Here is a 23,905-nt window from a genome sequence, read left to right on the forward strand (position 1 = left end):
ACACACTGGCATCAAATTGCTGAGCACCATAGCAACCTGCAGCCTGAAATTTGCCAAGCCCTGTTTTAAATATCACAGTTTAACAGCAAGTCTATTTTGTTAATAGAATAGCATCAAGTATCCATTAAATGGCACAGAGGTTGCAGATACAAGAAATAACAGAAATTAACAGAAAGAGCTACACTTAACTTTCTGAAGAGCAATTCATCAAACAATCAGATATCTCCCTTTGATCGATTTACAACATAAAAGTTTAGTGAAAAATATAAATCTCTAACACATAAAAAAAAAACAACTCCATCTAATCATAAGTTGGCCTCATTTTATTCATATTAGTTTTTAAAAAAGTGTGCCCACTGTTAGGAAACAAGCTATATTCAGCATAGTGTTAATATAATCTTGCAAAAATGTCTTAAAAACTTACCACCCTTCTTTTTCCTCATTGTGGCTTGGAAATAAAAAAGGAACAAACTATAATATTTATCTTAACCAAAATTAAGAAAACAGGAAGAGAATAAACTGCAAATGGTTTAACCTCCAATCAGGACATGGAATTCTTGAGTAAAACATGAAAAGTGCATTTTGACAGGACAGGGAAAACAAGAAAAATATGTGTATTTTTTACGATTCAAATATGTTCATATACAGGTGCAGATGAAGCTGCCAAGCTGCTCTAATTAAAAACAAAATCCAAAATAATAATACCTATACAACATAAAGTCTGCCTTGCACACTGCTATACACTATGTCTGAAGATGAACAGGCCCGCCGCTGCCACAGATGCATCCCTGTGCAGTTAATAAACTCTGTAGTCTTTCATACATGATTGCAGTTGTGCCAATCTTCAGCTACTAGCATAAAGAATGAATTGCTGGTCTGTCTTCAAATGATTCTTTGATGGGAAGGGAAAACACTGTCAATTATACTCCTTTCACCTCTGCAGAGTGAAAAGGCCAACTGAAGTTTTACTGCAATGCTCCACATTTCACACCATCACAAGGGCACAGATGACAGATGGGAAGCTTCCAGCAGGATTATATCTGCAAGCCTCATTTCTCCTTCTCAAACCTCAGGCAACACGTACTGAAGTAGGCTGGTCACCTTGGAAGCCAAAGGGCAAACTCTCACTTCTTTTTCAGTGCCTGGCCAATTTGGCAACACCCTATAGCCCCCAGCCCCGAGTACATGAAAAAAGGCACAGATGGGATTTGAACTTGCAAACACTTGACTGCAGGATGCACACACTGTTTTTATGAAGCTTTTGCTTGGTGAACCAAAGGAAAAAGTGGACTTCTGGACTGCAGGTAATTCTGGCAGCAATCTGTTCCAAGATGTTAGTATTTCGTCAAAGGCTTTGAATAACTGGGTCCTTTTGGGAACTAAATTATTAGACCGCAATGATATTATGTTTGAACAAAAAAGCATTACAAAGAAAGATTTTTCATGAAACATATTTGGTAAATATTTTTAACCTGTAAATGCAGAACAGTTTAAAAAAGGCATTGTAAACTGTAACATTAAAAATAGAATAAATATTATTGCTTTTTTATTATTTTGAGGCAGGAACTGTTTGAAGTATCTTGCTGTACAAGAACATTACAATACTCAGTAAAAGAAAAACTGCATCAGAATGTATTCCAGAAGGAAACAAAAGTGGAAAATTACTACTGAAAAGAAAATAGAAAGTTAGAAACATAACCTTTCAACTAGTGTCTCCAACAGATGTCCTGCTAAAGTGTGTTTAAGTAGGTAAGGTATACTGGTGAGAGGAGGACTGGGAAGGGGGAAGCAAAGCCAAAAATGTTAAGGAGTGAGAAGTGTGGAAGGAAGCCATCTAAGAAGGCAAATGGTGAGGTTAAAAAGAAGAATGAAACAGCAAACTGAGAAAAAAATGTTAGTGAAACAATTGGAAAACCATTCAACCTGAAATTCAGCTAAATATTTTTTTATTTTAACCAGCTTAATAGTGACCACTGTTAAAAATCACTTCACAAACCTATTAACATTGTAGCTTATGATATGTTTTTGCATTTGACTTATCATAACAAGCATATGGCCTTTTACTGATGATGTTAATTCATCAATTTATTTTAAGTACCACTGAAAAATGCAATGTTTTATATGTTCAAATTGTTTTTTTTTTTTACATTTTAATTCAATATGCGAACACAGAGGTTATTACTATACACTAGAATTACCAGATCCAATGAAAAAACTCGTAATTCCGGCCCACCTTAAATCCCTTCGCACCTCTCCATCAGCATCTTTTGTCTTCTAAATGTGTCGATAAACCCAAGCAGCAATTAGCCTGCTATACCACCCCCCACAGCCTCAGAACGGGCAAGAAGTTCTCCCACTTCCTGCCTTGATTGATTATCTGGGAGTGAGCTACCTAGAATTGTAAGGGGAAATAATTTGATGTGTGTTTTGTGTCTACAACAATTTATGTAAACACATCGATAAAACAGAAACGTTTTTCATGTTTTAGTAATAAATAACAAAATGTAGACATGAACTGTATAATGTGTGAAGGCTGACGGCCAAATATCAAATACAGTAAACACTTTCACAAAAGGTACAAGTACAATACGACAGCTTCTGTGGTGTTGTGGTTAGAACTGCCAACTTATAATCCAAAAGTCGTGAGTTTGAAACCAGCTTCCCGGCAAATTTACAATTTTGAGTAGTAAGCTGCTCTTATTGTTATTATACAATAAACACATACATTTGATTTGTGTCTGTAACAGCCGGTGTAAATTTATAGCACTTGTAAAAGTTAGCTTTTTTTTTTTTCACTTTTATTCTCTCAGTCACGATCACGATACAACACCCACCCCCCCTCCCCAGATTTGACACTGTTACTTTTTATCTGAAACTGGGAATAACTGTAGATGTGAGTGGTGTTCTGAGACAATGGAACTGGAAATTCTCTGATGTGGATGGATAAAAGCTGACACACAAACGCTGGTGAATCTGCCTTCTTTGTATCTCACCATCACTTGAATTTTTTTTTATTCAGTTTTATTGAGTGTTCCTGCTCACGTTGAATTAGTATGCACCTTATGGTCCATGATGTCAAAGCCGCACTGACAAAAAAACAGAGACATAGGTATATATGATATTTGGAATAACTCTTTTTATGACCTGTATAGTACATTTTGGAAAACATTGTGGCACTGATGCAACATTATTCATATTATTCATATTCATTTGCACGCCTTCTTGCGCTTGTAATCAGTGACCGCGTTTTTTTTGTTTTCGATCTTGCCAGTCCCCACATGTTGCTGTACGGTGCAGTTTCTTTTGTACTCCAGGACATGCAGAGGAAAGAACAGCACAGAGAGGTTAGTTCCACGCTATATGCAATCATCAGATTCAAATGTTAACAGTTCTCACACACCCAAGGACCGTCCTTTCTACGTTTACGACATGTGTACCTGTTGGAATGTACACACTTCTCTCAGTGCTGTGGTTCCTATTACATTGAAGGGGTGCCTGACACTGACTCACTGAGTTTGCTTTCCTGGGGGAAGTGGCGGTCTTGAAACAGAAGCTTGTCGATGTTGCATCCTCTTTTGCTTTATCCATCACCTTTTCTTGTAAGAAGCGAAGACGAAGTTCCTCTGCAAGGTGTGCCATGAACACTCTCCTTTTCTCAGTGGTCCCTGTGCATGCCTTGTACAGTACATGTGCGTTGTTATAGCACACAGCAACTGGCCACCTGCATGTTCCTGCTCACACTGAATAAGCTTGCGCCTTCTGGTGCACGATGTCAACGCAGCACGGGGAAAAAAAGAAAGAGACAAATATATGTGACTTTTTGAAGAAATCATTTTATGACCTGAATAGTACCAATCAGAAAACATTGTCGCACTAATGCAATATGATTTGAAAACAAACAGCGTCAGATCAGCTGTAAATGTATATCACGTTCACGCTCTCCCTCCACCCCCACCCCCATCTGATCTGACTCTAACTAACAGCGCTAGTATAAATTCACACACTTCGTCGTCGCTTCTTACAAGAAAAGGTGATGGATAAAGCAAAAGAGGATGCAACATCGACAAGCTTCTGTTCCAAGACAGCCGCTCCTCCCAGCCCCTTCAATGTAATAGGAACCACAGCACAGAGAGAAGTGTGTACATTGCAACAGGTACACATGTTGTAAACGTAGAAAAGACGGTCCTTGGGTGTGTGGGGATTGTTAACTTTTGAATCTGATGATTGCATATAGCGCAGAACTGACCTCTCTGTACTGTTCTTTCCTTTCCATGTCCTGGAGTACAAAAGAAACAGCATCATGCAGCAACATGTGGAGACTGGCAAGATCGAAAAAAAAATGCGGCCACTGGTTACAAGTGCAAGAAGGTGTGCAAATGAATATGAATAATGTTGCATCAGTGCCACAATGTTTTCTGAAATGTACTATACAGGTCATAAAATGAGTTTTTCCAAATATCATATATACAGTAGACCCCCGCAAAGTTGTGGTTCAGAGTTCGCGGCCTCAGTCATTTGTGGATTTTTCCTTAGAACCTATCTGATAATTGTTAGAGGAAATCGCAAATATCCTCCACAATTTTTTGTCTTTTATCGTAGCAATACTGCTCTGTAGAGAGACCAGGAAGCAACTGTATTAGAAAACGTGGCTTGGGATGGTGAAAGTAGCCAATAGAATTTGAAACTGCAACTCCCAGCAGTCCCTGCAGTGGCTTTGATTGGTCTTCTGCTGAGGGTGCTGGGGCTGTTGGGGTCAAAGGATGTCAGTGCGGCTTTTATAAAGGGGGCCGGTGACCAAAACCAAAAAAAAAGTTTATGTAATTTGCGTTACAAGTTCCTGTCTGCGTGCCTGCCCGCCTGCCTTCTGTTGGGTTACCTGTACTTATTCGTTTTGTCCTGGATTGCTTTGTGTGTCTGGATGGTCTGCCGTCTACCTGTGTACATGAGGACTGTAAGTGGATTCAGGGCCATCCTGCAAAGAAAGGAGCGCTCCTGAACCCGTTCACCTGTCTTCACTATTTCAGGAACTAGCAGTAGGACTATATTTACATTCCCATTCAACGTGCGGATCTCTGGACTATCTATTTTCATCATTACATTTAATCCGTTGCTGTTTTTCATGAACGTTTTTCATGATTTACTCTGTGTGTTTTGTTTGTGCTTTGTTGTATTTAATGTGTAATCACTATAAGGGGAACAGGTGTGGTATCGTTTTCATTTATTTCATTTGTTTTCATTACATTCTTTATTTGCTGTTTGATTACCGGTTTGCTTTGTTTTTGTCTGTTTGTGAGTGCGTGCGGGTCCGGCCAAGGCTGGGTGCGTCCCTGGAATCTCTACCATAAAAATAAATAAATCGCCGTCTTCCTGACGGTGTGAATCTTAGCAGCAGCGGACCACTACAGCATTATTCATTTCTCCTTGCTGCTGACTGACTGTGAAGCATCCCCAGCTGAGTGTTCTTCAAAAAAACCCTCTTAAAAAATGCTGATAAACTACCTTCACATTGCTCCCTTACTTGCGGCTGCTGTGTCGTGTGATATGCTTCTCGCGTGACGCTACGCATACTTTAAAAGCCTGAACAGCACGTGTCATTTTTGGCTGATTGATTTATTTCTCTCTCAACCACAACCCCCAAAACAACTTCTGTTCCTGTTGCGGGTCCCGCTCTCGTTGTGTTCCCCTATGATGTTTGCCTATTCTTTTAATCGATAACTAACTGCATACTGAGCTTGTTTTACTTCTGAAAGAGACATGTTTGTTTGAAGTGTGTGAATAAAGTTCCTGTCTCTACAATCTCCTGTGTTTGTGTGCAATTCTGTGACCCAAGCGTGACACCCTGCAGCACTGCAGCCCAACTGTCTCTGGTATAGGCTGCACTATAACCTGCCATCATCAGCGCTTACCTCTGTGTGCTTGCGTGCAGCCAGTTTAAGTGCAGTTGGCTTGGTGATTTCATTCATGGCATCAGTTGCACCTTGTACATATTGTTCCAGTAGTTTTTTAAATAGTTTTTACAGTTCATTAGCAGTGTGTGAAATGATCAGTGTTGCAGTAATTGTGATGCTCTTTGCATGAAAAAAGTGTTCCATTAAAATTTAACTTTTTTTCTTTGTGAATTGTGACATTTACTTAAAGTGCAGCAAAAAAGTATTTGGCGTCCAGGGATGCATTAACCCCCAAGTATGTGGCAGTTTAAGAGTTAAAGCCCCAAGATGCCGCCAAAAGGCCCTGCACCTTCTAATTCTGGGAATGAAAACGCACTTGCATGAATTACAGTACATACAGCGGTAACATCGGTATTTTACATTCTAACACTGTAATGTATTAATCTGAGTTTGAAATTAAAGTGTTTTTGGGGCATATTTAGGGGTTAAACTATAAAAATAGGCATTTTTTTAACCACATCCAAAATGTGAGGTTTTTCACAATTCGCAGGTGCTCTAGGAATGTAACCCCCGCGAATTTTGGGGGTGTACTGTACCTATGTCTCCGTTTTTTTGTCAGTGCGGCTTTGACATCATGGACCATAAGGTGCATAACAATTGTGTGAGTAGGAACACTCAATAAAACTGAATAAAAAAAAATTCATGTGACGGTGAGATACGAAGAAGACAGATTCACCAGCGTTTGTGTGTCAGCTTTTATCCCTCCACATCAGAGAATTTCCAGTTCCATTGTTTCAAAACACCACTCACATCTACAGCTATTCCCAGTTTCAGATAAAAAGTAACGGTGTCAAATCTGGGGAGGGGGGGTGGGTGTTATATCATGACTGAGTGAATAAAAGTGAAAAAAAAACGCTAACTTTTACAAGTGCTATAAATTTACACCGGCTGTTACAGACACAAATCAAATGTATGTGTTTATTGTATCATATTAACAATAAGAGTAGCTCACTACTCAAAACGGTAAATTTGCCGGGGGGCTGGTTTCGAACTCACGACCTCCAGATTATAATTCAGTGGATCTTACCCATGCACCATGGAAGCTGTCGTATTGTACTTACACTTTTTGTGAAAGTGTTTATTTGATATTTGGCCATCAGCCTTCACACATTATACAGTTCATGTCCACATTTTGATATTTATTACTAAAACATGAAAAACGATGTGTTTACACAGATTGTTGTAGACACAAAACACACATCAAATTATTTTCCCTTACAATTCTGGTTAGCTCACTCCCAGATAGTCAATCAAGACAGGACTGGGAGAACTTGCCCATTCTGAGGTGGTGGGGGGATGGAATAGCATGCTGCTTGGACTTATCGACACATTTAGAAGATAAAAGAGGATGACGGAGAGGTGCGAAGGGATTTAAGGTGGGCTGGAATTACGAGTTTTTTCGTTGGCTCTCGTAATTCTAGTGTTACTATGACATAAGAACATGAGAATGCTGACAAATGAAAGGAGGCCATTCACTCCATCAAGCCTGTTTGTTTAGCCAATAGCTGTCCCAATATCTCATCCAGATACTTCTTAAAGGTTATCAAGATTTCTGCTTTGACTATATGACTCGGTAGTTTGTTCCAGATACCCACAACTCTTCTGTGTCAAGAAATTTTTCCTGGCCTTAGCCTTAAATGCACTTGTCCCTAATATGCACTGCTGTCCTTGAGTACATGATTCACCATTTAGTCAAATTAATCCAGCTGGATATACTTTATCAATGCCTTTAAGAATTTTGATGACCTGGATTAAACAGGTTTAATTCTCTGAGTGTGTTGGAGTACGACATGGCCTTAAGTCTTGGGATACTCCTGGTTGTTCTTCTCTACACAGCTTTATGTTCTGATGTCTTTTTTGAAGTGCAGTGACCAGAGCTGCACACAATACTCTAGATGCAGTCTCACTAGTGTGTTAAACAGTCTGAGCATAACACCTTTTTACATTATGTTGTAATATTTTACTTGCCTTTGTAATTGCTTCTTCACATACTGTAGCTCTGATGATAACATTGTGCCAATGTTTACCCTTACATTCTTTCCTGTAGGACCATATTGTATTTATACTAAAAACTAGGAAGCTTAACCATAAAACTTTCTCTTCCAAATTGGCTACAATTTAGGATTAGGGTGAATTTCAAAAATATCCATCTAACATATACAGCCTCTACCAGAACTCATTCCATAGAATATGCTGGGGTGTGTCACGGTAGTTATTGCTGATGTTTAGTCGTCACTATCTGCGTAGAATTTGCTTATTCATGAATATCTCCTCAGGTGCTTTTCTTTTCCTTCTATATCCAGTAGAGGTTTGTTTACTTGGTTAACTGGCAGTTCTAAATTTTCCCCATCTGAGTGTGTGTCAGAGTAGGCCCCTAGGATGTACTGGTGCCCTATAAGAGGTAGTTTCAGATTTAAATCTGATGTCCGTGGGACAGGCTCCATATCCATTTGCCCTTCCAAAAATTCTAAGTATAAACAGGCTGCTCTAGAAGTTATGGCCTTTAGCTACAGTACTGTCAAACTTTGGAATGATGAGCCTGCTCATATAATGGTTATGCAATCAGTCTCTGGAATTACACCCTTACTAACTTACTAGTGTACCATTGTTAGACCTGTTGAATAAACTTTTTCACATAGAAAAGTAACTGATAGTCATCCCTTTCATATGTCTCAAACCTGACCAAACTGCTACTGCAGATCTTCACATGAGATTTCAGATTGGATGGCAACCTAATACATCACTAGACTGCCGACACTGCACTAGACCATCAAATTATGCTACAGCTATGAAGAGCAACATTTGCTGTACAATGCTGTAAGATGGCTGGGAAGGGGAGAGACCCCCTCCCAGAGATCTTCTCCATTAATACTGTTAACTGTAGTTTTAGTCTTCTTCTCCTCTGCTGCCAAATGGACACATGTTTTGTTAGCAGAGTTTGGGTAAGATTTTATCCACATTTTTTGGATCTCTACTATGCACTTAAATGGATGCATACAAATGCGGAATTTCATGATTATGCTACGGTTTTCTTTTGTTACAGTGCATAATTTCAAGGAGCCCGCCTTTAGTGAAATGTGCTATATAAGAATAAACTGAATATTCATACTATGGTCAGCATGTGGTGCATACACCCCTTATTGTGAGGACCATGAGGGTTATAGGTCATTTCTATTCCTAAGATGAAGCAATTTTTCTTTGTATGATTTTGTGTTTCTTTTGTATTTTAGGGATTGGTTTACACCACATGGACAACAACAATACTCTTTCTTAGCCTTTAGCCTCAATCAGCTCCCTACAGGCATTTACTTAATTTGTAATTCAGATTTCATGAAAAATATTTGTAAACCTTTTTAGAATGCCTGGATTTCCATGAATTATCATGCAGTGTACCATTTTTTGTGCTGCTTTATGTTTTCCTTTTGTTTTTTTTTTTGCAAAATACCAAGTAATAGAGATCACTGTGAGCTGCCATGATATAGCTAATATACTGAGAGCGCACACACTCTAGCTTCTCACCATCAGCTCCGAAAATTCTATTTTCCTCAAAAAGAAACATCCCAAAAAACACTGCGAAGATGAGGAGTTGAACTTTTTTGTCTAGAATTTTAGATAATAATTAACTTATAATATTCACTACTGAAGAATATTTTTTAATTTTAATTGCTGTAACAATATTTAGTAATTGGAATCACCAAAGAATGTCTTTTATCTTGTCTGATAAGAGTTTTGTTTAAGCATGCTGGCATCTCATGAGCACATCTTAATAAATAACCTTCTGCTCAGATTGCTCAGTGATATTTGAGTTCACAGAAATCCAATGAAGGGTTAAAGCTGACATTATTCAGGATTAAAACTTGCCAAAGTTAACAACAGACAACAAACAGCAATCTCCCTTCACAGTACTGTCCAAACATATTTATTTTCTAGAATTATAAGGCAGACGATAAAGACAAATGAAAGACAGGATGCTGACCCACTGCTTTTTGGATCAAATATTTTTCAAATTTGATTTTTAAGTTAAAAAAAAACATTTTCATGCACAGTAAAACGTACTGTTTGTGGAAGTGAGCAAGTTGGTAATGTGGCAAGCTTAAATATATTCTTGTCATATGCAATTGTTGTTGTGTACTGTTGAGGAGAAGTTTATGGCAGCTTTGTGTTAGCTACAAGCTGTCTTTCTTACTGCACATCTTTAAAAACTGTTTATACTGACAACTCCATGACCTAAAACACCTCTTGTTATCTTGTTTCTTTAGGATTTCTTCTCCGACAAGGGACCTAATGATGATGTCCTTCATTGCTGACTGCCAGCCAATGCCAAACTTTCCTTCTGTAAATCTTTAATATTTATTTTAAGTATCTGTGGAGTACGTTATGACTCATAAGAGTGAACACAATGAGTAGACTAAGATATGGGTAACCATTTCTTTAAGTTCATCAGTTAGCTCAAGTACTACATATTTAAGTATTCTGCCTAAAACTGACTTTAAAAGACACTGCATATACAAAACACAGAGGATAAGATGTAAGCCATTTATACGTGCGACTGATAAATGGTCAACTATACATAACAGTATTTTAAATTTCTGGTGCCAATGCATTTAAAAGAACTTTTTTGAATCTCCCATTTTCCTAATTTATGTAAGAACACCAAATAAATAACCAAGTTTGATTAAGAAAGCCAGGCGCCAGTTTTCCTTTTTGGAAGTTTTACAACATTTCTGTTTCCACATGTCTTAATTAGTTAAACTATTCACTTTTGCCGTTTTATTACAACTGTCTATGTCTTTCTTACCTCTGTTTGAGAAACACTTTTCCTTTCGGCTGGACCCAGTCTGATTTAATTGGTATACAGTACCTAAAGTCCTTTTTTTGGTGGCACGTTTACTTCCTAAGCGGACTTGTAACCCAAGAGTCCCTTGCAAAGCTTAAAACTGAATGGCAACACTACACAAACATTTTATGTATCACATTTTCCTCAGAAAAGCAGGTTATTGATAACACAGGCATGTTTTCTCACTCTGTGTTCCTCAATTCATATCTATAAAGTAGCTTTGAAGACAAAGTAGTCCCACAAGCAACAACAACAACAGAGGATCATTTACAACATTACTTTTAGTTCTGCAAACATTAGCTCATGATATTCAGGAGATTAAAAAAAATCTAATTTTGTCTTCACAGTGCTATATAACCTGAAAAGAGCTGTTTAATGAACGATATTCACAGATATCTGTAGGCTTTTCTTTAGTTATTATTGACATGGGAGATACTACTTTCCATTGTTTTAATTGTTTTAGACAGAACAAGATTAAAGAACAGGAAAACATGGAAAATGAGTCTTATTAATGCTAGCAATTTAGGATATGTGTTTTTACTCTTTCATATGGTCACCCATAATCAACAAATAGCATTAGTCATTTTAAATGAACCTGAGAATTTCACATGGACATTAAAGAAAAATCCAGTCAAGCACAATACATTAATAATAATAATTCATTACATTTATGTAGCGCTTTTCTCAGTACTCAAAGCGCTATCCACACAGGGAGGAACCTGGAAGCAAACCCACAATCTTCCACAGTCTCCTTACTGCAAAGCAGCAGCACTACCACTGCGCCACCTGTGAGGACAATTGTATCTAGGTAACTACCACGACTTTCAAGGTAGAAATCGAAAGTTTCCTCATTACTTTCTTTTTGTAAAGAAATTCAATGGTAATAATTTGGATGAAATATCCAGTTTTGTTCCTTTAACCCCAGGTAAGTTTATATTTTTTTCTGGACCATCATCTATTCCCATCTGCTATTCCCTCTGTGATGGTTATAGATAGATAGATAGATAGATAGATAGATAGATAGATAGATAGATAGATAGATAGATAGATAGATAGATAGATAGATAGATAGATAGATAGATAGATAGATAGATAGATAGATAGATAGATAGATAGATAGAACTTTATTTGCCTCCAGCTTACCATTATTTTGCAATTTCATAATAAGACCTTTTTAGGGTATAGGATTTGTTCAGTGCTTGAAGTTAAACTTTTTTTCATAAAATTTCTATGTACATAAAGTGGTAATTAAAATATCACAAAAAGGTTTCTGCTTACCTTTATCCACTGATTGAGAGAAACATCAAATAAAGAAAAAAAGAAAAACACTGTTAAAATAGAAATAGGATGAAGAACTCGCAAATCAGAAATATTTTAAAGCACCTTCATTATTTGTGAAGTAGTTTGTAAGTACAGAAAGCCTTGATATTTTTACATGAATTTCACAAGACAGTCAAAGGACAGACACAGACCAGCAGCACAAAGTCGAGATCATTTTTACTCCTCTGTTTGTGACTCACTCATTGTATTTGAATGCAACCTGTGATGAATGGTGCAGTCAAATTGCTGCACTTTGCATTAGCACTTCTAGATTATAAACCCGGTTTTATTCTTCTGCTCATTAAATAAAAATTGCTTACCTAGTTCCTCAAGCTCCGAGGTCATAGACTTAGACCGTAAGGTCAATGCAGTTGTTGGCGCTCTCTTTGGAGGAGGCGGTGCTTTAATAATAAGGCAGAAAGAAAAAAGGGGGGGTTAGGTTATTTAAAATGTAGGAACATTCATTCACTCTGTGCTGCTTCCAAGTTAACTGAATTACCTCTGAAGTAGATCAATAAAGATGTCTCAAAATTGACAGTCATTTATATTAAAATAAGCACTGCCTGTTCTTAGAGTACAGTATTAAATTATTAAATATATAAACAAAAAATAAAGCAAAGTATTTAGTTTAGAATGAAGATCTAAAAAGTGATTAGAATATGCTAAACACGGAAATTTGCTTATGTATTTTTTGCTTTGCTACAGGCAAATTTAGTAGAATTGTTTCTATATTTCCCTTTTGAATTCATATTTTAATTAATTGATAATTATGAGCTAAAAATAAAAAGCAGACATACTGCAGAATGCAAATACTGTATATCTGCAGTTTCATATATACTGTATACACACACATACATATATATATATATATATACATATATATATATATATATACAGTATATATATATATACTCGTATATATAGTGTATGATCATAGGGTAAGGTATTTCATATGCCCTTAAAAATGTAGTTCTAGAGCTCACATTTATGAAATGTTGATACTTTTTGAAATGCAGGCTTTGTCTTCTACACTTTCTCAGAAAATACTCATGAGACTCATTCACACAAAGATGATACCTCAGCAAATGTTAACAGCAGACAGAGTCTTGAAAAACTATGCAGCAGAAACACAAAATAATTAATCATATCATAATATTTTAATGCAATAGATCTAAAAATGACTGGATCCCAATATAGCATTGTTCTTCTCAGCAAACTGTTCAATGCAAATACTGCTAAACAAATAAAAGCAAAATCTGGCAGGGAGTGTTGTGGAAGTAAAAAAACAAACACTGTATTCTTAAAGGCTAACTGAATTTATAACCACATCCTCTTGCAAAATTAGACAAGCTTTTTTCATAAGGCCCTCAAATGACTAATAAAAAAATCATGCCATTCTTTGCAATGCAGTAGGGGACTTTGAGGCACTTCATCCATCCTTTTCAGATGCCGACACAAAGAGTTCAGAGTCATGAGGGACCTAGGGCCTCATGTATAAAAGGTGCGTATGCACAAAAATGTCGCATAAGAACGTTATCACGCTTAAAACGCGATGTATAAAACCTAAACTTGCCATAAAGCCACGCACATTTCCACGGTAGCTCAAACCCTATCATACACAAGTTCTCTGCTCAGTTTTGCAGACTGGCAGCACCCAGCGTCAAAGCAGTGCTACTGTTCCTGTGTGATTATCCTTTCTTTTTCAGATCCACATCCCTGATGTGGCTTTGTAAATACACTGAAATTAACTGCATATTGTTTATTAGTTTAATGCATCTGATTGTAATTAACCTGTAACAATATAATGGTCCACAGAATGGTCAAACTATTCCAAATACCATAAATGCTTTAGCGTTGTTACTCTCACTGCACCTTCTTCTTCTTCTTTCAGCTGCTCCCGTTAAGGGTTGCCACAGCAGATCATCTTTTTCCATATTACTCTCACTGCACCACTCGGAGTATTTATATCACTGTATCTGAGTGTGGAATCACAGCTGTCCAGCAGCTGATTGGAAAGAGAATTATCGGTATACAGCATCAAGCACACGCTGCCTCAGCCATGCTGTCTATTGAACTGCTCTCATATGACAAACACTTCAGAGCCTTTCCTGTACTGCCCTCGCGGTTCACAAACAGTTTCATCCCAAGAACTCTAAATGCACTCAATCAGTCCATCAAGTGCTCCTTGTAGAACTGTTTGTACTTATAAGTACAATTACTTCACTGTAGTGCGCTTAGTGACGAGCTGGAGCTGTGTTCACAGATTGTTCCTGCCTTGCGCTGTATTCTTGCTGGTGCTAGCGCGACACTGGAAGGATAGATGGATAGGATAATTAAACACGTACTATGAAGATATTTCAATGTTCCTTAAAATTTTTGAAGAATCTGCATTCTAAGCTTACAGATGGCTTAAAGTCTATTACAGAGCTGATTGTGTGGCGATTGGGTATTTGGAGAAAGAAAAGTAAGGACAGGAATTGGAGGTTAGTACGTTTGAAAGAGACAGTACTTCTGTAATAAAGTATTTCATTGAAGATTGCACATGGAGTAACAAGCATCCTGCGTGAGACATGAACAATCACTGCACCACCGTTTTCCCATGTTTAATAACATGCTTTAACTTCTATCATCATGAAAATGATATCACGTTTACTTCTCAGTATTTTAATTAGTCAGAGAGCTGTAATATTACAAATGTAATGGATTCTGTGTCCTGTCGGAGGAAGAGAAAGCCCGGAAGCATGTAGTGATTCACACACATAGAACACATAGAAGATCAAATACAAAACAAAGCATTTAACGTGCTACTTTAGTTACAATGGGATTTGAGAAACTAGTAAATTAAACAATTGTAAGATGAAGTTTATGATGTTCTACTTTAATGACAAAATAAACTACGTGATTAAAGTGGAAATTTCAAGATTAAAGTTGACATTTCGTGCTTTTTTCTCCACTGTGTGCCTTTTTTTTTTCTCTGTACCATAATAAGCTTTCATATCACACTCAGACGGTGGGCTACGACTCGCCTTTTCACAGCGACTTTGATATCTGACTTTATTTCGGGCATTGTGCGACTTTGTGAACTTGAGCTTTCGAGTTTCTCCAACACGCTATGTCACTCGATCAGCTTCCTTTTGTTGTTTATACCACTGTTTAAACCAACAGTACGTTTTTCTTTGCCTCCACTTGGTATTCGCTGAAATTGTTCTATTTTCCCTCGTACTTTTGCCATTGTCTTTTCATAGAAGGCTGATCTTAAGGGCTATTTATTTTGATTTGCATATTCAAAGAGGCGTAATTCTGGGAGGAGTTGGGGCAGGACAGCAGGCGTGTGCACGTGCATTACTTTTCACGCAGACCATGATTTATGTAGCGGAAGAACGTGGAAGCTGGCGTTTGCACAGATTTATGCATCTGGATTTTTTTGTGCATACGCACACTTCCGCTTTTGTGCTTATGTCATGTTATAGTGCAAATTCTACGCACGCCGTTATGCATGAGGCCCTAGTCTGCCAGCACTGGCTAAAAGGCAGGAACCAGTTGTAGATGAGACACAAGCCCATCCCAGGACACACTCACATACACTGACTCACAAAATGAGCCTATTATGTCTAATATGTACGCCAGAAAGTTTTGTAATTTATAAAAAAACTATCTGAAAACAATCATGCGATGACTAGATGCTTTTGCTACACTCGTGACTGTTCAAAAAAAGTCAGTAACCTTCATTCTATATAATGTTTTATCGAGAAGAAAACTGTAATTATTAGATATCTTGCATCTGTCTTCATGGTGCAAAGCCAGAAATGTTTACCACCCTATCTGTAACTCATCTGAAAAAAGCTATAAAAAGTTTATTGAACATTCAGTCTTTAAAGTCTGTCTTTCTCTTACTCTTTCAATATGGAGTAAGGGTGTGAAGAAGGGGGTGGCACTTCTTTCTCGCAACCCCAGAAGTTTCAGTTTGAATCCTGACCCAGCCACTGGGTGGAGTCTCCATGTTCCTCCTGTGTCATGTGTCTGTGGGGTTTTCATTTGGTTACACTGTTTTTCCTCATACATCCCTGAGGTGTGTTTGTTAGATTAGCTAAATTGGTTGGGTATAAGTGGGCATGTACCCTACAAATGTAGAAAGTAAACAAATGTCGTCTTACAGCTGTCAGTGTCTGGATATTACTTTCATTACTTAATTTTCCAGTCTTGAAAACTAATAGCAAATTATTCTGCTAGCCTTCTTTAAGTGGAAAAGAAAACATATAAAAGAATCTGGCACAGCCAAGCTGTAGGCCATTGTGTTCAGAAAACATTGAAATTAAAAAAACAGTGTTGGAATATACTGCTGTGCGTATGTATCTAAGAATGATGCGGCACACTTTAAGTCACTTCACAAATGGGCTTTTAGGACATAAGCATTAATCATTAAATGCTGAAGTAATTAATATAAAGATAATTTGCGGTATCTACAAAAGCCCTGTGTTATATGAGTGTCCTACTAAAAGTAATCCAAACATTGGCATTATGAACAAAAATCTGAGGCATTCTAACTAGATGTAGACATCAGGCTGATGGGAACTTTGGATTCAGAGGTTACTACCTTAATGCCAGAACGTCTCCATTTGGTTCAGTTTATACTTTTGTTGATTTGAACTCATCAGATCTGATTTCTAGGGGTGGCACAGTGGTAGCGCTGCTGCCTTGCAGTAAAGAGACCCGGGTTTGTTTCACGGGTCCTTCCTGCGTGGAGTTTGCATGTTCTCCCCGTGTCTGCGTGGGTTTCCTCTGGGTGCTCTGGTTTCCTCCCACAGTCCAAAGACATGTAGGTTAGGTCGATTGGCGATTCTAAATTGGCCCTAGAGGGTGCTTGGTGTGTGAGTGTGTGTCCTGCAGTGGGTTGGCGCCGTGCCCGGAATTGGTTTCCTGCCTTGCGCCCTGTGTTGGCTGGGATTGGCTCCAGCAGACCCCCGTGACTCTGTGTTCGGATTCAGCGGGTTGGAAAATGGATGGATGGATGGATATCTGATTTCTTATACTGGGATATTAGATTGAGATTACATTGATTTTGTTATTAATAATTATATTTATTTAAGCCAAAGGTGTAGGGTTTACTTTACTTTTATCTTATTAAAATGTTAACTGTCTGTAAGTGTTCTGAATCTGTACTCAGTGGAGTATTTATGAACAGTTCCATTTGTCATCTCAAATTGAAATAAAAAGTTTCTTCAGCAATCTCTTACAACTCCATTTTCTGCACAACTTTTTTCACTATCATTAGGTCAATTCAATTAATGGTAACTGTAATTTTTTTCTAATTATCTTACAAATACTTAATGGCGTCTTTACATAAATAACTATACATCTAATTGTAATTACGAAATTTGCCTTTGTTTCTTTAAGTTCTGTGGAATGATCTGTATTTGACTAGCAGTACCATTCATTTGTGGAGATCTATTTACCACTTTAGTAATTCTTTAATAATAAGATACAGTCATGTACCGATTTACAGTAAACCAAGTTAAGGCCATTCATATGGCCAAGGGGCATAAGAAAATAATAGGGTAATAACGTTCTATAAACTGCCACATCCAGCAGCTAGTGGCCACAACAGCTGTAAGCCTTTTATTTATTGCGTACTTACGGCGGTGGTGGAGCAGCAGAAGTAGCATCCACCTGGCTGTTTTCCTTTCTGTACTAATGTTGCAGCCATCAAATGGCCACAAACTAGCAAAAAAAAAAACTATCTATCTATCTATCTATCTATCTATCTATCTATCTATCTATCTATCTATCTATCTATCTATCTATCTATCTATCTATCTATCTATCTATCTATCTATCTATCTATCTATCTATCTATCTAGTCACACACGTGTGCTCAGGAGAAGATTAATAGGCTCAAATAATGTTGCTTCTCAGCCAGACCAAGGGTTGGTGCTGTCATCTAACCACCTCTCCTTTTGTCCCTATACAGACCAGCAGAAGGACCAGCCAAATAGTGACGTCACCTCAAACCCGCCCTCAGATGACGCCACTTACAGCCTTTCATGATGACACCATCCCTCTCAGAATCACCTCTTTGGCATATGAGAGGAAACTGAAGTACCAGGAGAAGAGACTTGTGGATAAAGAAGTAAACTCCCCACAGACAGGCTGGGAAATGAACCTGTAGCTGTTGTCCAACAGAGTACTTGTAGGCACTGGGGTGTACTAGTCAAGGAACTGGACTTTAAGTTAGTAGGTTACCAGAGGAATCCCTACCCCTGGTTCTCTGTGTGGCCCTGAGCAAAGAATGTAGCTATCCTCGAGTTCCATCTATAAAAATAATATACTGTACATACAAGTGTGGTGACTCTTTATCCAGTAAGTCCCCTTAAAATAAAGGTGCCATCCACATTTAAATTAAAAATCTGCATTGACATTGAACTTTATTTCAAAATACATCTGCCAGTCAACATTAAAATTTAACCCTTTACCTTTCTTCCGGGCAGTGTCCTCAGGATCCATATTCCTGCTGACTGTGACCACCTTGAGAACCAGGTGATTTCCTCCCTGCCGAATCATGTTGACAACTTGCCGGTGGCCAACTTTGACGACATTGTCAGCATTGACCTACAAATGGAAGCAGAATAATTATGTAAAATACCTGGTTATGAAATAGTCACAGAGAATATACTGTACGTCCAGGTATAGACCATACAACTTACAAGTGATGACTGATCGCTATATTATCTTTTTATATAACTCCCCAACTATTTAAATATCTTATTGCAAATCAGATAAGACAAGGAAAATCTTAAGGGCCAGATTAAAAAATGGGCATGTCACATGTCACTTTACATGTCATAACCATTTCACTGTGTGGACAAGCTAGGTCAGAGTAGAATACAATTTCAAACTTCATTATGGTCATTTTACACAACTACATTGAACATCATGTGAAAGTGCAGGAATGCAAAATTTGAAACAGGCCATTTTGAAGCAAATTCCTAAATTAACACGACATGATACAAGAATCTCCTGCTGTCGTAATAAAGCTTAAGTGCTAACTCTGGATCCTTTCTTAAGGTATCTTTGTGCATTGCAGGCAATAAATAAGAGAGCAATGGATTATTTCTTTTAGATGACTGAATGCAATTGAGGAAGTAGTAGTGTGCAAACAGGTGCACATTTACAGAGTATACTAAGAAGCTTATTTTAAGACACTACTATAAAGTACCTGAACAGAACAATTCCTTCATTCAAGCAACGTCATTTAAATTTACAATGCATGGTTATTGTAAAGAGATCTATATGGCAAGTTAAGTAGCTCCATGTATTTTAAAGAGAAATTTAAACCTTCAAACATGATACACATACAAATGACAATAATAAGGATCTTTAAGGTTTCACCAAATGTAATATATTTAGTGTTATAATGCGCATTCTACTGCTGATAAAAATATGGCCTTGTGACAGTTCTTAATACTCATTAATAACCAACTTTTCATTCTTGGCTCACACATTAACTCTACTTCTTTAGATTTCGGCTTTTTCTTTCTGAATAAGTTACATTCATAGATTCTTTAAAAATGTCTTTTTCTATAAGATTCCAAACTCTTTTTCTCTGATTACACTTACAAACTGCCATACCATACAAAATGAGTTTAACACTAAAGTGGGTGTTTTTGTGCTTGTATAATGAGGATCTAACATACTGTATCTTATCTAAAAAAATAAGCATAACATTCCTAAACACACAGAATCCACTTCAGGGTGATACCATCTATGGATATGTGGCACCAGCAGTGTTGTGCATGAACTAGTTCAAAAGAGCGCATTCATTGAAAAAGCTAATTTTTCTAGGAACGGTGAACTTAACGTAACGTATTTGCAAGTGAAGAACTTGAATGTGAGCTAGTTCAGTTTTATGTGACATTCTGGATCTGGTTTAGGTCCAGATTAAAAGTTTTGTAATGTAGGGGTGGAGCAGAATCTGAATACGGTATTCGGATAAGCACAAATAGTGGATTTTAACGAATATTTATTTCGTACTAATTTTTTTCCATTTATTTGTATTCAGAAAAAAATAACGTAAACTCAAATAGACACTGTCTGTGTCTGCCTGCTTGTGCTTAAGCTGCACCCTTGCTGACACAAGCACGTGGTGAAGCTCCGCTTTCAGGAAAATGTTGTACTTTGCGAGACCACTTTATATTTTTCCCCTTTGGACATTCAATATGTGACGCAAATTTTGACCAGCAATGTAATAGGTTAGTTCACCTACACGCTGGTTCCACAGTCACCATTTGTGTCACACGGTTGGAAATAGAGCGGTAATTTATATATATACTTGCATCTATTTAATTTCTTGACCAGGAGGATATTAGCATATATGGTTATATGTGTTTGTTGCTGGGTATAGCTCAATAAAGTGTATTTAAATAAAAAAGTCTTCATAATTATTGTATTTTATTGAAGAACTCTGTAATCTCTTACATATACCGTATTTTTCGCACCATAAGACGCACTTTTTTTCCCCAAAAGAAGGTTGGAAATGTCTGTGCGTCTTATGGAGCGAATGTTGCGTCACAGACCATGATGTGTATTACCTGAAAAAAGTCGACATCCAGGGGTAGAGGGCGACAAAACTCACTGTTACGTTACAGGCATTCCCTCTGTGCTTGGAGGAATGTTAGACTCATTGACTCGGCATCTAATCCTTGCGTGTGCGTGAGTTGTGAAATGTAAACAAATATAAACAAAGGCAAGATAGCATCTACATCTCATGAGGGAGCGAAGCGAGTGCAGAAAACAAAATACTCAGCAGACAATGTTTTGCGCATTATCACTGAGGCGGACTCTGGACTCGACAGATTACCAGCCGCTGGACTACTTCAGGCTGTTCTTTCCTGAAGCTGCCTTTCAGCTACTGTCAGACGAGACAAACAGGTATGCAGAGCAATTTTTTGAATCGTGGGCTGTGCTTGCACCGCATTCTCATTTTTCAAACTGGAAACCCACAACAAAACACGAGATGAAGGGCTTTGTGGCATTACAAATATAGATGGGACTAGACTGGCGATATAACTTCAGGGAGCATTGGTCCAAACGTGCTTTGTCCCCTGGTGGCTTTGGACAGGTTATGTCGCGTGATGATAGGTACGTGATGCTGCAAAGTGATGGTGAGCAACTGAGCTTAATAAATTCTGACACTAGCGATGAGGAGTTCTTGGGGTTTCCATAAAACTAGAAAAGTGCTTGAACCTTAAAGTCTCTCCTTATTTGTTAATGACAGTGATGATGTTTCTTAATATCGCTGTTGAATTTACATGGTTGAAATATTATTCTGCTATATTTTATTAAACATATTAGTGCACCATTTGGTTCAGAATATTTTTTTTCTTGTTTTCCTCCTCTAAACCTAGGTGCGTCTAATGGTCAGGTGCGTCTTATGGTGCAAAAAATATGGTATTTCTCTTCTGGTTTGTCCTGCTTCCACTTCAAAACCGGTCCCGCCCACACGCAGCCGACACGGCATTTCTCGATTCCTATTCGTCCTCTTCCATGTCATGCACTATACTGGCCTGCTGAGTGTAATACATCCAACAAGTACTTGAGGTGCTGCCACAATGGTAAAGTAGCTTTACCACCTTTACGAGAGCCTCCTGTGTCTTTACAACAGCTTCTTACACAGCGAACATCAGAAGCTAAAACTTATCTTGAACACATTCGAGAATACAACTCTTCTCTAGCTTTTGCTTCCATGGGTGCACAGATAACTCAACCTCCTGGCCTGGACAATACTGTTTTAAAATACATGGGCAAATTTATTACTAAATCTTTCCACTATACGCTAACACTTCTACCTCTCCAGGATATGGACAGTTGTATGTTTTTGACACAGCGCAAGCTACTGAAGTACGCTTACAAAATAAAGCAAACTCTGCATGCAGCGAAAATTTACTTCTCCAGCTAGATTCCATTCTCGGAACCATCAACCCCTTCGCTAAATCATACTAACACATGCATGAAATCACTCCAATCCAACAGCATCTGTACGAATGGTTTTCAAGGAAAACCCTAGGCAGGATTTACGACTATACAATGCTCCGAAGAAGATGGGGAACTGCCTGCCGAAAGGGACATTTGCATCTATCCCATAGGCAACTCCTGTAAACAGATTTCCACACTCAATATGAATTGCGATCCTATGGTTTACCCACTTTTATTCCCTTATGGAGACATTGGCTGGCACAAAGATTTACAACATGTTCCCGATAAAAGAACCGCCAAGCGAATAAGGCTTACTCAATGCCAATTTTATGCGTACAGATTAACAATGAGGAATACATTTAGTATTTTGCACTCCAGTGGCAAACTATTCCAACAGCACATCGTAGATGCGTATGTTAAAACAGAGGGCGCGTATCTCAACTATTTCCAATTACATCAACAAGATCTGCACGTGGAACTATCAGATGAACTGCAAGCAAACGCTGAAAATAACAACGTACGTGTAGGCAAAATGATCATATTACCGTCCACATTTCCAGGAAGTCCAAGATACATGCAACAAAACTATCAGGATGCCATCGCCATAGCACGTAAATTCAGAAAGCCTGATTTATTTATCATTTTCACATGTAATCCTGCTTGGCCGGAAATTCTACATGCACACTGCGTCTTTCAAGAAGTATTTATTTCTTCTTGATTTCTTAATTTCTGTTCCTATTCTTACACTGCCGTATGCTACGGCGGGCATCAGCTAGTAGCCTAATATAAGGCATGCAAAATTGAAAAAAGTAAACTCATGGGTCATTTATTCTCATTCCTTAAAAAATACAAAATGAACTGAACATGAACTAGTTCAAAATTAAAACGGTGAACTATGAATGAGAATTTATTCATTTTAATCAGTGTGAATTGAAATTTGAGCTAGTTCTTGTGAGGTGTGAACTTGAACAACACTAGGCAGCAGACCATCACATGCACAAACCCACACATGACCAATTTAGAAATGCCAATTAAAATTAATGTCTTTGGGATGTGGGAGGAAAACTAGGATATCCAAAGAAAATTTCACACAGACACGTGAAGAATGTAGAAGCTCAGAAGAGATGGCAAAGCCAAGGATCTGGATCCATAAAAGAGCAGCATTATTCCACTGTATCAATGATTGTCTATTAAAATATATGTAGGATCTAAACATCCAGTGACTACCTATTATAAAAATCCATCCATTTTCTGAACCAACTGTTCCATTACAAATTTGCAGAGTACGAAAACATGTCCTAGCACAGGGGTGGGCAGATTCAGTCCTGGAGGGCCGCAGTGGCTGCAGGTTTTTGCTCCAACCCAATTGCTTAATAAGAAACCCTTATTGCTCAAGTAACACTTCTGCTTCACTTTAGTTGTTTCGCTCGTTAACAGTTTGAACCCTTATTGCTTATTTTAGTCTTAAACAGCTGTAATCTTGGTGTTTAATTGCTCCTAATTAGCAATACCATGCAAATGACAAAAGAGACCAGCATTTCTCCATTTAGCTTGTTACCATTTACGCCTGTGTGTATTTATTGTGCACTATTTGGTTTAATTAAATACTTGGAAGGAAAGTGAAGAGAAAAAAAGTGAAGCACTGAGAATTACTCATCTGTTTTAGACTTCAGATCATTTGGATGATATCCTTAGGAAGGAAAATAAATCTAGGATATTAGAATGACCTGACATGGCAGAGTTAAAGCACTAGCAAGCCATGCAATTATATAATTGACAAGGATTGGTTTTTAATTAAGCAACTGGGTTGGAACAAAAACCTGCAACCACT

General features: G+C 37.8%; 1 protein-coding gene across 1 annotated transcript in view; it reads right to left on the reverse strand.

Moving 5' to 3' along the window:
* shank2b (SH3 and multiple ankyrin repeat domains 2b) overlaps positions 1–23,905 on the reverse strand; it is a 971,122-nt gene that overhangs the window by 116,273 nt on the left and 830,944 nt on the right. The window contains exons 19-22 of the mRNA XM_028793812.2: positions 18,576–18,711; positions 12,426–12,506; positions 12,064–12,072; positions 425–448 (exon numbers count right to left, since the gene is read on the reverse strand). Of these exons, the coding sequence (XP_028649645.1) occupies positions 425–448; positions 12,064–12,072; positions 12,426–12,506; positions 18,576–18,711 (250 nt within the window). The remainder of the gene's footprint in view (positions 1–424; positions 449–12,063; positions 12,073–12,425; positions 12,507–18,575; positions 18,712–23,905) is intronic.

The sequence above is a fragment of the Erpetoichthys calabaricus genome, chromosome 2, assembly GCF_900747795.2.
Source record: "Erpetoichthys calabaricus chromosome 2, fErpCal1.3, whole genome shotgun sequence".
Classification (NCBI taxonomy): Eukaryota; Metazoa; Chordata; class Cladistia; order Polypteriformes; family Polypteridae; genus Erpetoichthys; species Erpetoichthys calabaricus.